This window comes from Sapajus apella, unplaced genomic scaffold (assembly GCF_009761245.1).
Source record: "Sapajus apella isolate SASKATOON/1434 unplaced genomic scaffold, GSC_monkey_1.0 scaffold41, whole genome shotgun sequence".
Lineage (NCBI taxonomy): Eukaryota > Metazoa > Chordata > Mammalia > Primates > Cebidae > Sapajus > Sapajus apella.
The window spans coordinates 11,645,799-11,660,004 of record NW_022436981.1 but is presented as its reverse complement, the minus strand read 5'-3'; the positions used below and the strand labels follow the sequence as shown (position 1 = coordinate 11,660,004).

The 14,206-nt window shown below is 34.4% G+C and overlaps 1 protein-coding gene across 19 annotated transcripts in view; it reads right to left on the bottom strand.

The window, feature by feature from the left end:
* Window positions 1–14,206, bottom strand: part of MLIP (muscular LMNA interacting protein) — a 271,628-nt gene that overhangs the window by 148,139 nt on the left and 109,283 nt on the right. For 7 of the 19 annotated variants that reach the window (XM_032299718.1, XM_032299733.1, XM_032299721.1 and 4 more), the window contains 2 exons: window positions 5,558–5,713; window positions 2,594–2,986 (listed from right to left, as the gene is read on the bottom strand). In XM_032299718.1, coding sequence (XP_032155609.1) covers window positions 2,594–2,986; window positions 5,558–5,713 — 549 coding nt within the window. Of the gene's footprint in view, window positions 1–2,593; window positions 2,987–5,557; window positions 5,714–13,803; window positions 14,115–14,206 lie in introns of those variants that run through there. The other 12 variants (XR_004275622.1, XM_032299728.1, XM_032299717.1 and 9 more) reach the window with 5 other exon arrangements.

The window sequence follows — 14,206 nt, the reverse complement described above, 5'->3', positions numbered from 1 at the left end:
AAAGGTGAAACGAAATGTGAACTTTTTAATTTTTTTTTACTCACTTTATTGAACCCCCTTTATGTGTAAGGCACTGCATTAAGTGCTAGAAATACAGAAATTAACAAGAGACCAAAACTTGACTTCAGGTAGTTTTCAGTCAGTAAGGAAGAAAGATAAAAGGATATTATTACACCAGAATGAAAAGGAATTATAATGGAGATTTTTTTCCCTACTAAAAACTACAAAATAATAAAGAAAATCACAAAGATGAACAATAACTAACTTTTTTCCAAAAGGAACATCTTTAAGAAGAGAGGCTACTTGAACTCAGATTAAATTATCAAGTAGCCTAGGTCAAAATGGAGAAGAGCTAGGGAAGAAGGAAACATTCAACCAGAGGAATCAAGGGCTCAGAGACAGGAAGGTATGAAGTACGTACTTTGGTGATAGTTCAGGAGAGCTGAAGAATAGAGGTAAAAGATATAGACTGAAAAAGAAACCTAGGCTAGGTTGTGGAAAGGTTAAAGGCCAGACTAAGAAGTGAAGACATTTGTTAGGAATACTTTATCAATGACTAACCAATAGAGCTAACTTATAGATAATTCTATATATGGATTCATTTTCACCAGGTAGGCTAGAAATTTACTTACTTGACTGCATTTCTGATTGAAAACTTGATATTGTTTGCATCAAGCAGCCCAATTGTGTAATTTTTTGTTTAGACTTTGTACATTACAGTTCACTATATTAAACTTCCAGACTGCTTTCTTTGGTGCTCTGGTCATTTCTCCTTAGTTTACACTTGTGGTAATATTCATCTAATTTTTATTTCATGATGACCTACTGTTCACTCAAATGGATTATTATAGGAAACAGAAACAAGAACACTGGTAATTATTCAAACAATTGGTAATTGGTCAAACACTTTAGGATCTAGTATTCCTCTATTACTGGTAATCATAATCTTCAGCCACAATTAATATATGAGGTTGGGCTCTGCTTTTTTATTTGGAGTGCTAATAACATGAACTATAACCTGCTCCTAAATAACCCTTTTTGGAAAAAAGATTTTAAAGGATGCATTTAGTCTCTAGATTCATTTCTCTATATTTGGATACACACACACAAAAAAAACAAATGGCCAATTAAGGGTTAAAAAAAATCAGTAAGCAAAAAGAGTAAATCAGAGACCCAACAATTGCTTTGTTAATTTTTTGAATTAATATCATCACCCCTACATTTTTTTCTCAAATAAGTCACCTAAAGCTGTTGTACTCTAACAATGGAAATTTCCACATCTCTGATTTCCATATTTCTACATCTCCAACGATTTCATTATCTTTTCTGAGGCAAGAAAGAAATGTTTAAACCTGTTAACAGCTTATTGAGAATACCTTTAATTATATGATTGTATTTTGTTCCAATACATAGCTGAGAACAAAATTCAAGATGAAATAAATCTTTTAGTCCAGTGAAAATGTGAGTACCACAGAGTGTGTCTTTTATTACCAGAAGACAATATAAGATACTAGATGCTTGCAGGTAATAAAAATGCACCACCAGAAAATCAGTGAAGACTTCAGGAATAAAGATGGTGTGGCACCAAAACTCCAATACCTATTCTGCCTTTTTGCATTTGTCCTGTCCTAGTAAAACAAAAAGATCAACATGCCAGTAAAAATGTCCTTTAAACTACTTTGGGTTGATTCCAAGTGCCTGCTCTAGTAGATCCTAAACAGGACATCTTGGTACCAATTCACGGTCACTGTTACGAAGTTAGAGCTCTGCATCCACTACCTACTCTCAAAGCCAGCCTCTGCATTTCTAACATTCTAACTATACCTCATCAAAGTCACCTTATAATTTCATTATAGAAAATAGCCAGTCAATGGCAAAATTATTCTAATTTTTGTCTTCAAAATGCCTCGCTGTCCACATCCTTTCTTTCTTGCCATCACAGATGCGGGGCTTCTCCTATTGCACCAGACTCTCTCTACCTTGAAAGAACCATTCAATCTTGCTGCTAAGTTTTGGAGTGGTATATTTTCCCCTTTCACTGAGGTCAGCCACACCCTGGTGGGTTTCAAGACCACAAAAGATGTTTTCCTTAAGACAAACACGGGAAATTATTTTTCTTACTCTTATTTCCTTGTTAATCATTTTACTAGTCTTTTACTAATTTAAAATCAATGGGTCTACCTCTAATATCTAATTACTATCTTTTCACTAGGTCTTTCTTATATCTGAAATATGCTTCTTGATGGACTCAGCTCACCAAGCACACTTTCTTGACTAAAGAAACTCCTAATATCAATCTTATTCAAGAATTATTTAAAAGAAAGGGGTAGTATTCTCCCAAATTTACTCCAACTAAATGCTTTACATTTTCTTTTCAGCCAACTCACGGCATAATTGCTTAATGCTTTTCATTTTATAGATTTATTATCTGTTTACACTATGATGATTTATTATCCTGAGATTATGGCTTTTTAAATATATTTTTCTTTGAAAGTTTTGTCTGCCTTAAACAGGAAGGTCTTTGCAGACAGCCCAAGACAAAGGGTGCATAAACACTTTTTTTTCTTACGGACAGCAAGAAGACAAAACCTACCTGCCCATGCTTTTGCTGAGGGGCCATCCCATGAAGCATTTCAGTATGTGATGAAGCCTTGAGATCAGTCCCCTGTGTTTTGGGACGCACTACATCAGAGACCAGACTGGAAGAGATTGCTAGAGACTTGGGCCGGACAGCTGTCGTGCCAATCCTCCCTGGGGGCCCTTGTTCAACTTTCCTGCTTGTAGCCTCATCTTCTCCTTCAGAGTCCACAATAAGGACATACTCAGCTTTGAAGAGGTCACTTTGCTGCATTCCTTGAAGTTTGTTTGCTTCAAATTCCCTTTCTTGTAAAATCCTTCCACTGACCTCTGAAGGACAAGTCAATGTCCCTTGGTCTCTCTCTTGCTGGCTCTCAGCATTCAAGGTCAAGTAGTCATTGGATTTAGACTGTAATAGATGTGGAGAGATGCAAACATTGACATTAGTTTAATAAATGCTTCTTCTTGGCATGTACACTGAAAAGCTTAACCTCCTTATATTTTTAAAAATATATTAAATTAGATTGACATAAGAGAGAGATAGAGTTGAAGTTAATGGTTTATTTTTGCTAGCCCACTAGCCCACCTGTTTGTCCTGGTCTAAGCCCAAACAACTTTGGAATAATAATCAACGTCAACAAGCAAACCTAACTGTTTTAAAGTAAGTCATGACATGATATTTTAAGGAGAGACAGGGAGAGAGCAATTGTTTTTCATGAAGACATTTGTGAAACAAATGGGGATTGGCTAAGGGTTTAGTTAATGGTGAAGCAACCTGCATATCATTTCAAAGCTAAGGGAGGAAGGAAATCCCCATTGAAAGATTCTAAAATAATACAAAATCTCTCTAAAAGTCTGAAAGGAAAAATAAAATTGGAACAAAATGCATAGTCAGACAAAATAATCTAAGTTAATTAGGAAGAACTCATAAATAGAACAGCAAAAAGAAGACATAGATATTTTTAGTACAAAGCATTTTTCACTGTTTTATTTTGGATTTGTAATACTCAGTCTTTTCCCATCCAATTTTCTATGAATACATATGTTTTCAAGACCAGGATCAAGATAGCTTTATCAAGCTACCGAACTTTTTTTTCTAAAATTATGACAGCCATGTATAATAAAATTGTGTTTAAACAGCCTAATGTCAATTATCTTATTTTTATAACTACACTATGGTTACTATTATTCTTTTCTATGCAGCTTTTCTGTAAGGCTAAAATGATCTCAAAATAGAAAGTTAAACCAGTAAATAAAAATAAGTTAACAATTTCAACTCTGGCTGTCAATTTAATGTGTCCTAAGTGTGCATGTGTTGTATGTATGAAGACAGAAGTCAAATCACTAATTAAATATAACTAAAAGATTGATTTTATACACCCATCCCATATTATTCAGCAGATAACGATGATATAGTCAGGGTAAAACACAAATTGCCTCTGATTAAAATTTCTCTGCCCATCTTTCTCTATCTACTCTGACATGTTTTTTTCATAGTATTTATGACTCTAAGGAATTTTATTACACACTTTTCTTTTTTTTTAATTGCTTGCCTTCCTGATAACAAGCAAGCCATATGAATTGTCTTTATTCACTTGGAATCCAATCACCAAGAGAATAACATATGTTCAATAAACTGTTGCTACTTAAAATAATCACATTATTTTAATGTTGGACTAATTAAAAGATAGGGTGAAAAATCTTTAATCTTTTTAAGATGTGGTTGTATATATATCATTGCAATGAACAGATGAATATTATCATCTTAGTAAGCTCTGGAGGTTTGTAACCAAGATTGGTTTATGTAGCTACAGTCTCACACCACTCATAGGGCCTAATTACAAAGGATCTCATGAATATTATGTAAATGAGTGCTGTAGGAGAGAAACTATCTAGAAGTGCCATATATAGTATTCAGAATGTCTTTGAAACAATTTGGCCCCATTAGTCTTTGAAAGAAAATAGCGGCATTAAAAACTCCAGAAGCATGGAAATATTACTACTTTCTAGATAAGATTTTTTCTTACAGACAAGGTAAATCTGATTATTTTATCCCTTTCTAATTGTGTCAAGAACAACATAAAGTTGCCCCAATCTCGTTTTATTTAGAATTAAGCAATATTAAAACACATTTTAAAGAGGAAAACATTTTTACTCAAAATTTTATTATTCTAACATAAGTTATTTTCAAGTTTTAAAAATTTGTTTAATTTCACTTCTAATCTTGGTCTTATTTTAGATAGGGATGATGAGGATATGAACACAATATTACATCACCTAATATTATAAGGTTAACATTCTTCCATGGAATTACCTAATTACCATAAGTATAACTTTGCCAAAGTGATGTACTATTATATTCTTAATTTTTCTGATTGTTAGATATTAGGTTCTTTTACCCCCATAATTATTTTCCTATATAATTTTTCTTCTTTTGTACTATTTCCTTGTGATATATTTTGAAGAGTTAGATTATTGACAGGTTATTAACAGTTTTATAACTGTAGATAAGGAATTTCCACCAAAGTTGTATGAATTTACAAAACCAGCAGCAAAGTATAAGCATGCCAATATTTCCACAACTGCCCCAACATTGGGTATTACATTGTTTAATGTTACTAATTCATTACGTAAAAATAATAACATCTCACTGTTTCGTGTTCTATTTTGACATAAATTAAAACATTTTTAAATTTTGTTACTATTTTCTTAAGAAACATTTGAAGAAACGTGCCAGGAGGCAGAATTTGTCATGTGAATAGCAAACAATAGGATGTAAAACTGAAAAAAATTGAAGATAGTGCATTAGAGAGAACATATGATTTGATAACATTTATGCTTCTGTTCCATTATTATATGTTTAGTCAAACGTAGAGTCACAGGAACTTAATCACAGGAAATATATACAAATTTCCAAGTCATCATTATCAAAAATCTAATATAATTGTTTGAAATAAAAAAAGAATAAAAATAATCCTACCCTATTTACAGTTTCTGGACTCTTATCACTTGGTTCTTCTGGGATTTTAACAAGGAATTTAGAGGTATCAGCCAACTGAGTATGGGTTGGTAGTCTTCTGACAGTGGGGACAAACGTGAAGATCAGAGGTTTGGCTTCAGAACCACCAGCAGAGACCTATGAGACACGCAGTTAATTAGACTTTCAGCCTTGTCGACGGTTTATCTTGACTTTATTCTCAATATAACATGATATTTATTTCATTTATTTTGATAAACTACCTAGTGTCCTGTGATCATGTATATGGCTGCCAAAGTAAACACCTATAAAAATAGTCATAATATATCAGAATATTTTTTATGATACCCTTTACCAGAGAAAATAATACAACCCCGGGAAGATCCTGTTGGAGGGGATGGCATAAAACAGCGGGTTGGCAAGCTGATCAGCTGGAATCTCACAGAGCATCTCTATCTCAGTGAGGTCATCACGAACTCATCATCTGGTCTGTTTCAAAACTGGCTTTCATCCATTTAACCTTGGGTTTGCAGGTTTAATTTATTGACTCATGATCAATAAGCATGCAAGAAAATTTCCACATTTATCATTAACAAGAATGCCAAAATACAAATTTAAAGTATCAGAATACCAATGCTACTCTAAAGGATATGCCTTCTCCTTCATTTATTCTCAACTTATTCAAAAATAATTGTATGAAGTATTTGCTGTGTGACAGGCACTCAGGAGGTAGGAAAACAGTGGTGAACAGGAAACAGTCAGTAGACTACTCACAAGAAGAAAAAAGATATTAACAGACTACTAAGGGAACAGTGATGAAGGATGCCTACCCAACCCACGAAGCTTCATAATAGGCAGCACCTGAAAGTTAAGTCAAGGTGAAGAGGATGATACAGAGATCCAAAGCTGAGAAAAGGAGATGAGTGGAAGCATGGAAAGCAGCAGAAGGGGAGAGTGTATTAATCTTGGACTTTGTTCTGTTGACATTGTTGATGGAAACATTACATGGTCATATTAGAATTGTAGATAGATAAAATCTGGTTTTAAAAGTCACAAGCCTAGACACAAGAATAAAAAGCCAAAAGCATAAGTTGGGGACTAAATGAGAAGGGAGAAGAAAAGATGATACTGTAGATTTCTCTTTTAAGAAGTTTGGATGAGAAGTAAAAAGAGAGGTTGAGAGTAATTAGAGAGGGAATTAGAGTCAACAGGGTACCTTTATTTGTCTTATAATAAACTCGAGCATATCTATAGACTGGGGGATGGGTGAGGGAAGAGGAGGAAAGGGAAGCAAGCCCCAGAAGGAAGCAGGTGAAATAAGTTAAAGCAGCAAGAAGACAAATATGGTCTCCTTTGAGACTGGAAAAAAAGGACTAAGATGTAGAAGAGCTCACAGACGTGGTAAAGTGGTGGAAATAGAAAGAGTGGGAAGGTGATAAGAACGACTTTTTTTTTTGTAGATAAAATTGTATATATTTATCATGTACATGATTTCTTGAAACATATACACTTTTGAAATAGTTAAATCTAGTTAATAAATACAGATCCTCACATAAGTATCATTTTTGTGTTGAGAACACGACATTATATTTGCATTTTTCTAATAATTGTCAATAACTACAGTCACTATGCTGAACAACAGATCTTGTGAACTCATTTCTTCTATCTAACTGTAATTATATATCCTTTGACCAACATCTTCTCAAGCCCCCTCCCTCCTACCAACCACAGCCTCTGGTAACCACTATTTTACTCTTTACTTCTATTAGATCAACTTTTTTAGATTCCACATAAGAGTGAGATTATGCAGTATTTGTCTTTCTACTACTGGCTTATACTGCTTAACATAATATCCACCATGTTCATCTGTGTGTTGCAAATGACAGAATTTCATTCTTTTAATAGCTGAATAGTATTCCATTGGGTATATGTACTATATTTTCTCTATCCATTCATCCATTGATAGAAACCTAGGTAAATTCCATATCTTAGCTACTGTGGATACTGCTGTAATAAGATAAAAGTGTAGATATCTCTTCCACATACTTATTTTATTCCCTTTGAATATATACCCAGTAATGGGATTGCTGGATCATATGGTAGTTGTATTTTTAATATTTTGAGGAACCCCCATACCATTTCCGTAATGAATGTGCCAAATGACATTTTCACCAACTGTGTATAAGTGTTCTCTTTTCTCTACATCCTCAGCAACACTTATGCTTTGTTTTTCTGATAATAGTCATTTTATGGAGGGAGGTAGTATCTCATCATTTTGATTTGCATTTCTCTGATGATTAGTAACAATGAGCGTCTTTTTCATTATGAGCATCATTTTCATTCATACCTATTGGCCATATACCTGTTGGCCACTTATATATCTTCTTTTGAGAGATATCTATTCACGTGTTTTCTCCTTTTTTTAATTGGGTTGTTTTCTTGCTATTGAGTTGAGAGTTTTTTTTATATTTTTTTAGTTACTAACCCTTTATCAGATGTATCATTTACAAATATTTTCTCCCATTCTGTAGGTTGTCTCCTCACTCTATTGATTGTGTCCCTTGCTGTGCAGAAGCTTTTTAGTTTGCTAAAATCCTATTTGTATATTTTGCTTTGTTGCCTATATTTTTCAAGTCATATCCAAAAAATCATTGCACAGACCAATGTCATAGAACTTCTCCACTATATTTTCTTCTAGTAGTTTCATAAGTTTCTAGTCTTACACTTAAGTCTTTAATCCATGTTAAGTTTTGTATGTGACGAAAGACAGAAGTCCAGTTTCATTCTTCTGCATGTGGATATCCGTTGCCCAATATGCCTTATTGAAGAGACTGACTTTTCCCCATTGTGTATTTTTGGCACCTATATCAAACATCAGTTGGCTGTAAGTGTGTGGATTTATTCCTGGACTTTCAGCTCTGTCCCATTGGTCCATGTGTTGGTTTTTGGTTACTATAGCTTTGCAGTAGCATACTGTGAATTCAGGGAGTGTGATGCCTCCAGCTTTGTTCTTTCTGTTCAGATTGCTTTGGTTATTTAGGGCCTTATGTAGTTCCATAAGAATTTTATGATGTTTTAATTCTGTGAAGAATATCATTGGTATTTTGATAGGAGTTGCATTGAATCTGTAGAACACTTTGGGTGTTAGAAACATTTGAACAACATTTATTCTCCAATTCATGAACACAGTATATCTTTCCATTTATTTGTGTCTTTCTCAATTTCTTTCATCAGTGATTTATAGTTTTCAGTACAGAGATCTTTAACCTCCTTGGTTAAATTTCTTGCTCATTATTTTATTTTTTTTTGTAGCTATTATAAATGGGATTGCTTTCTTCATTTCTTTTTCAGATTGATACTGCTAGATACACTCCTGATTTTTGCATGTTAATTTGTTATCCTGAAACTTTACTGAATTCACTTATTAAGAGCTAACAGTTTTGGGTAGAATCTGAAATTTTTTATATATAAGATCCTGTCACCTGCAAACAGGGTCAATTTAACGGCTTTCTTTCCCATATTGGATGCCTTTTATGTCTTTATTTCTTTCTTTTGCCTAATTGCTCTGGCTAGGACTTCCAGTCCTATGCAGCATAGAAATAGTGAGAGTGGGCATCCTTGCCTTTTCCAAATCTTATAGTAAAAGCTTTCAGCTTTTCCCCATTCAATATGTTAGCTATGGATTTGTCATATAGGGCCTTTATGATGTTGAAGTATATTCTGTTTATACTCAATTTATTGAAAGTTTTTATCATGAAAGAATGTTAATTTTTGTCAAATATTTTTTTCTGCATCTATTAAAATGATCGTGCATTTTATGTTTTTAATTCGGTAAATGTGATTTATCAAATTTATGGATTTGTATATTTTGTTGAACCATCCTTGTATTCCTAGGATAAGCCCCACCTGATCTTGGTAAATAATACTTTTAATTTGCTCAAGTTCAGTTTACTAGTAGTTTGTTGAAATTTTTTGCATATATGTTCATCAGGGATATTGACCTGTAGTTTTCTTTTCTTGTTGTGTTCTTGTCTGGTTTTGGTATCAGGGTAATGCTAGGCTCATAGAATGAGGTTGGAAGTATTCCCTCCTCTTTAATATTCTTGGAACAGTTAGGGCAGAATTGGTCTTAATTCTTCTTTAAACGTTTGGTAGGATTCAGCAGTGAAGCCATCAGGTCCTGAGCCTTTCTTAGATGAGAGATATTTTATTGCTGATTCAACTTCCTTACTCATGATCATTCTGTTCAGATTTTCTATTTCATATTTCACTCTTGGGAGGTTGTATGTGTCCAAGAGTTTATCCATTTCTGGCAGCTTCTCTAGTTTGGTGGTATGTTATTATTTATCATAGCCATTTATGATCCTTTGTATTTTGTTTGTATAAATTATAATGTCTCCCCTTTATTCTCTGATTCTATTTATTTGTCTAGCTAAAGATATGTGAAATTTATCTTTCCAAAAACCAACCCCAACACCACATTTATTCACTCATCTGTATCTCTGTTCTTTTTTATGGCCTTCAGTCCTACTACTATGCTCCTAGTAAAACCAACCCTCACTTTAACACTTTGCCTTCTACTTTCTTTCACTTATTCAATGAGGCCTTATTAAATGCCTACTAAATGCTAGGCACTATTCCAGGGGTTGCTGCCATAACAAAAATCCCTACCCTCATGGAGTTTACATTCTCACAAAGGGAAACAGACAGACAGTAGACAAATAAATAAACAAAATATGTAGTACTATTTCCATAAGTGCTATGAAGACTTGCTATAAGTCTATTGCAATAACCCATAAGAGATAAACTGGTGAGTTGAATTCAGGTTGCCACAGTGACAGTGGTAAGAAGTATTAAGATTCTGGCTACATCTTAAAGAAAAAGCATAGAATTTATTGAAAAATTGGAGGTGGAATATAAGAGATAAACAAAAGTCAAGATGGGTAGAAGATTTTTGAAGTGAATAATCACAAGAAACGACACATTATTCACTGAAATGGAGAAGACAATAGTTGAAGCTGATTTAAAAATAAAGATCAAATTTTGTATGCCAATATACATCCAAGTGGAAATGTGAGTATGTGAGTTAAGTTCCGAGGAAATTCTGTACTGGGGATAAAATTGCTAGACTTGTTAACCCATAGACAGTATTTAAAACTAGGATACTAGAAGAGATGAATAAAGGTGTCAACACAAATAGAAAAATAAGAGGCTTAAGGCTGAACCCCATAGACTCTAACACTGAGTGATCCACCAGCTGAGGAAGAACTAGCCAAGGTGGTCTGGGAGTTTTAAGGAAGATTTTAAAAGGCTGAAACATCACTGACAGTAGTGGGAAAGAGAGCTGACCAGAAACAAAAATTATTAACAGTCCATACTGAGGGCCCAGTCCAAATATAAATCCAGGAACAGTGAGGCAATTTGCTTGGCTATTTGATAGTCTCTCAAGGAATGCTGAACCGCCCATTATGGGAACAGAGGAAGTACATTATAGCATTACTAGTTTACGTTTGGAGCTGGTTTTGGCAGGATGTGGTGAGTATAATGAAATTAAGGGTACTGGTGAGGGTAGGGCAAACGACTGACCATGGAGTTTGGTTTGTATAGAGAAGGAAGAAGAACCTTCAAACTGAAGGAACTAGAGGTCTCCGTAGCTCAGGAAACAGAGTTGATACAATGATGACTGTTTGAGAGAATGGATGGGGTCATACTATGATATGAGAGTTTACTAATTTAATTATTAGAAGTACAGTAATTCTAGATGATTCTAAATTCCAGGCTTGGGCATTAAGTCTGAGTAGATGAAAGGAAGGCTACTGAACTTGTGAGGATCAAGGAAATGTGAGACAAGAATGCTGACAGGGTCAACTCTGTGAAAAGGAGAGCCACACGAGGCAATGGCAAGACTGAGCTGGAAAGAGAGGCTGATAGCTGGTGGCACAATCTTTAATAAACGTGAAGCTGGGGTTAAGGCATCCTTGGAACAGACTATATGGGAGGCTAGGCTATTAGAGATTTTCTTCTTTTTAAAATTAGAGATATTCTTTGGGCAACTCGAACAAATAAATTTGGATATCCTTGCAGAAGATTTCATCCAAATGATAGAAGGGCCTAACGAACTAACTCTGGACTACTTAGAGGGTACAATTTCCTGGTAAATAAAACATACCTTATGGAAACAATGTGCAGATAAACCCTCCTAAGCCAGTTTTAAAAAGTTTTACTTTTCAATATTCTTTTCGCCTTTAAAGATGTGTGTCATTATTTCCTCGTTGTAGTTGTGTCAAAATTCCTGGGTGGCAGCTTACCATCAGGAAGTAATAAATCACTGCTTTATTTTGTAGGAAGGAACATTAGATCCCTTGTGAGATTTGAGGGGCCTACTCGTCTGATCAGCAATATATAATACAGCAGACTTTCTAGATGTATTGTCTTCTAGGGCAGTTTCATCACATGAATAATCTCATCAATATCATGACAGAAAAGAGAGTGGTTTTGGCAAGGAAATTACTGAGGAAGTTCAAATAATCCATTCTATAATTTCATTTGAGTAGGAAGTAAAGATAATTATTTAGGAGTAAAAAGGTGAAATCATGACTTTGTCCACAGGTCCTGCAACCAGGTCCACACTTATCTTCTTATGTCATGACTATAGTTCTATCTTAGGTTCCATCCAAATAAAATTTAAATAATGACGTATGAAAGCCTTCATTATAAGCACCCCATGGTTACAAAATGCATATAACCATTATAAGACTAAGTAGCTTTATCTTCTAAGCCATATACAATGATGAAAATTTACTTCTTCAAACACCTTGCACAATTTGTATAATTAAATGCTACTTAAGTATCTAAGATACAAATACAGCTCTGCAACTGGTGTATCACAAACTATGGACTTTTTAAAAGTTGACAGCTATAACTTTCAGTGAATAAAGTGGAAATGAAGTATTAATGCAAACTGATGCTTCAATGACTAAGGTATGCTTTTACAACAGTACTGTCCAAAAAACTTCTAAACATAACCACACACTGACAATAAAGGCAACTGAAAAGGATAAAATCTATCTCTTTCTAATTTATTGTTATATTTTCCTAAAGAAACATACATATCCCACATAAAATTTCTTCACCAGTGTAGGAAAACAATTTTTTTTAATTTCAGTTTAACCAATATGTGATATTATTCCAGAAAACACAGAAACAAGAAATCTAAGAAGACTAAAGACTTATTCATCTTTCTGGTTTACTGTTGGAGAATAACGAGATCAGAGATAAATTCCTATCCACATACATATCTTCAGAAGAATAATCACAAAAAGGGCAATCATTTGGTATCCTCTTTTGGGCTGTCTGTCAGTACAATATTAGCTCTTTTCACCACGTTTACCTAGGACCCTTAACTTACCAGGGATCTAATACTCATTTGCAAAGAATTTCAGTTGGAAAAGAATTTGAAATTATACTAACTATGCAATGTAACATTCAGATAAAGAGCCAAATGTTAGCCAGGAGACTTTAATCCCTGGTATAGGACGGAACAAAAAAAATTTGCTGTTTACAGCATACTGTGGCTAAGTTCCAATGTAGCCTGAGAATGAATTGCTATGGTGATGAAAAATCATTTTCCACAAAGCAGCAACAGATGCATGTTAACAGCATTGCACTTGTTAATTGACAATTAACACTTTCAGTTGTCAATGTTATTTAAATATTTCAGTTTCTATCCTTGGGAAACTATCTTAATCACAGAAATAGGAGATAAAAGGATTAAAATCTTTTTCTAAATATGCTTTGAAATGCTCAAAATCTCTAAGACCATCACCTTCTCACTGGATAGCCTAATAATTTGAGAAATTGTTTTCTCCCATGCCATGCAGGCTAACAGCTCCTTTGCTCAGTTATGGGCTCTAATGCCTTCCTTTCTTATATCTCTCTGAAAGTTCTCTTCCTTCAGATGTTGACACCCACACTCACAGATGGCCTCTAGCCTTCTGTTAAGACATTACAGGGTACCTTAGTATTATCACTGTGCCAAGGGCAATCCTGAGCATTTTTTTTGCCCAATGAGCAGTTCTGTCTTTATCAGCTTGCCTTTTCTCTAAGTGAAGATAGCATTTCATTTCAATATACAGACAAATTTATCTACAGCGGGTAGCTCTCCCTCACATCCTTGCAGCAAACACCACCACCACCATACACTGCTTTTAAAAGTTACTGAAAGCATTAAGCAAAGGCTTTCCTTTTACCTGGGGTGTGGTCTGAATGCTCCCTGATAAGATGCACGAGTTCATTTGGAAGTAATTGTTCCCGCAGTCACTCAGAAGCCCCTGTTCTGAAAGCATTGATTCATCACATAAGGGAGCGAGCAAACCAATGACTGAGGTGGGAAGGGAGCCTCATACTAAAACAACACACACACACTCACGCAGAAAGAAGAAATTCTAAAAAGAGGTAAAGCAGAATCATTCCTGAATCGAGGAATTGTGTCAGCTCCGAAGAGTAGTTTCTGTTTTGACAATTTTTAGATTTGGAACTTCATGAGAGGTCATACTAACTGCTGAAATAGAATAAGTAGAAGTTTTTTTTTTTTTTTTTTTTTTTTTTTTTTAAAGAACCAATGATATGTGTTTGCCTTCTTTTCTTTTCATG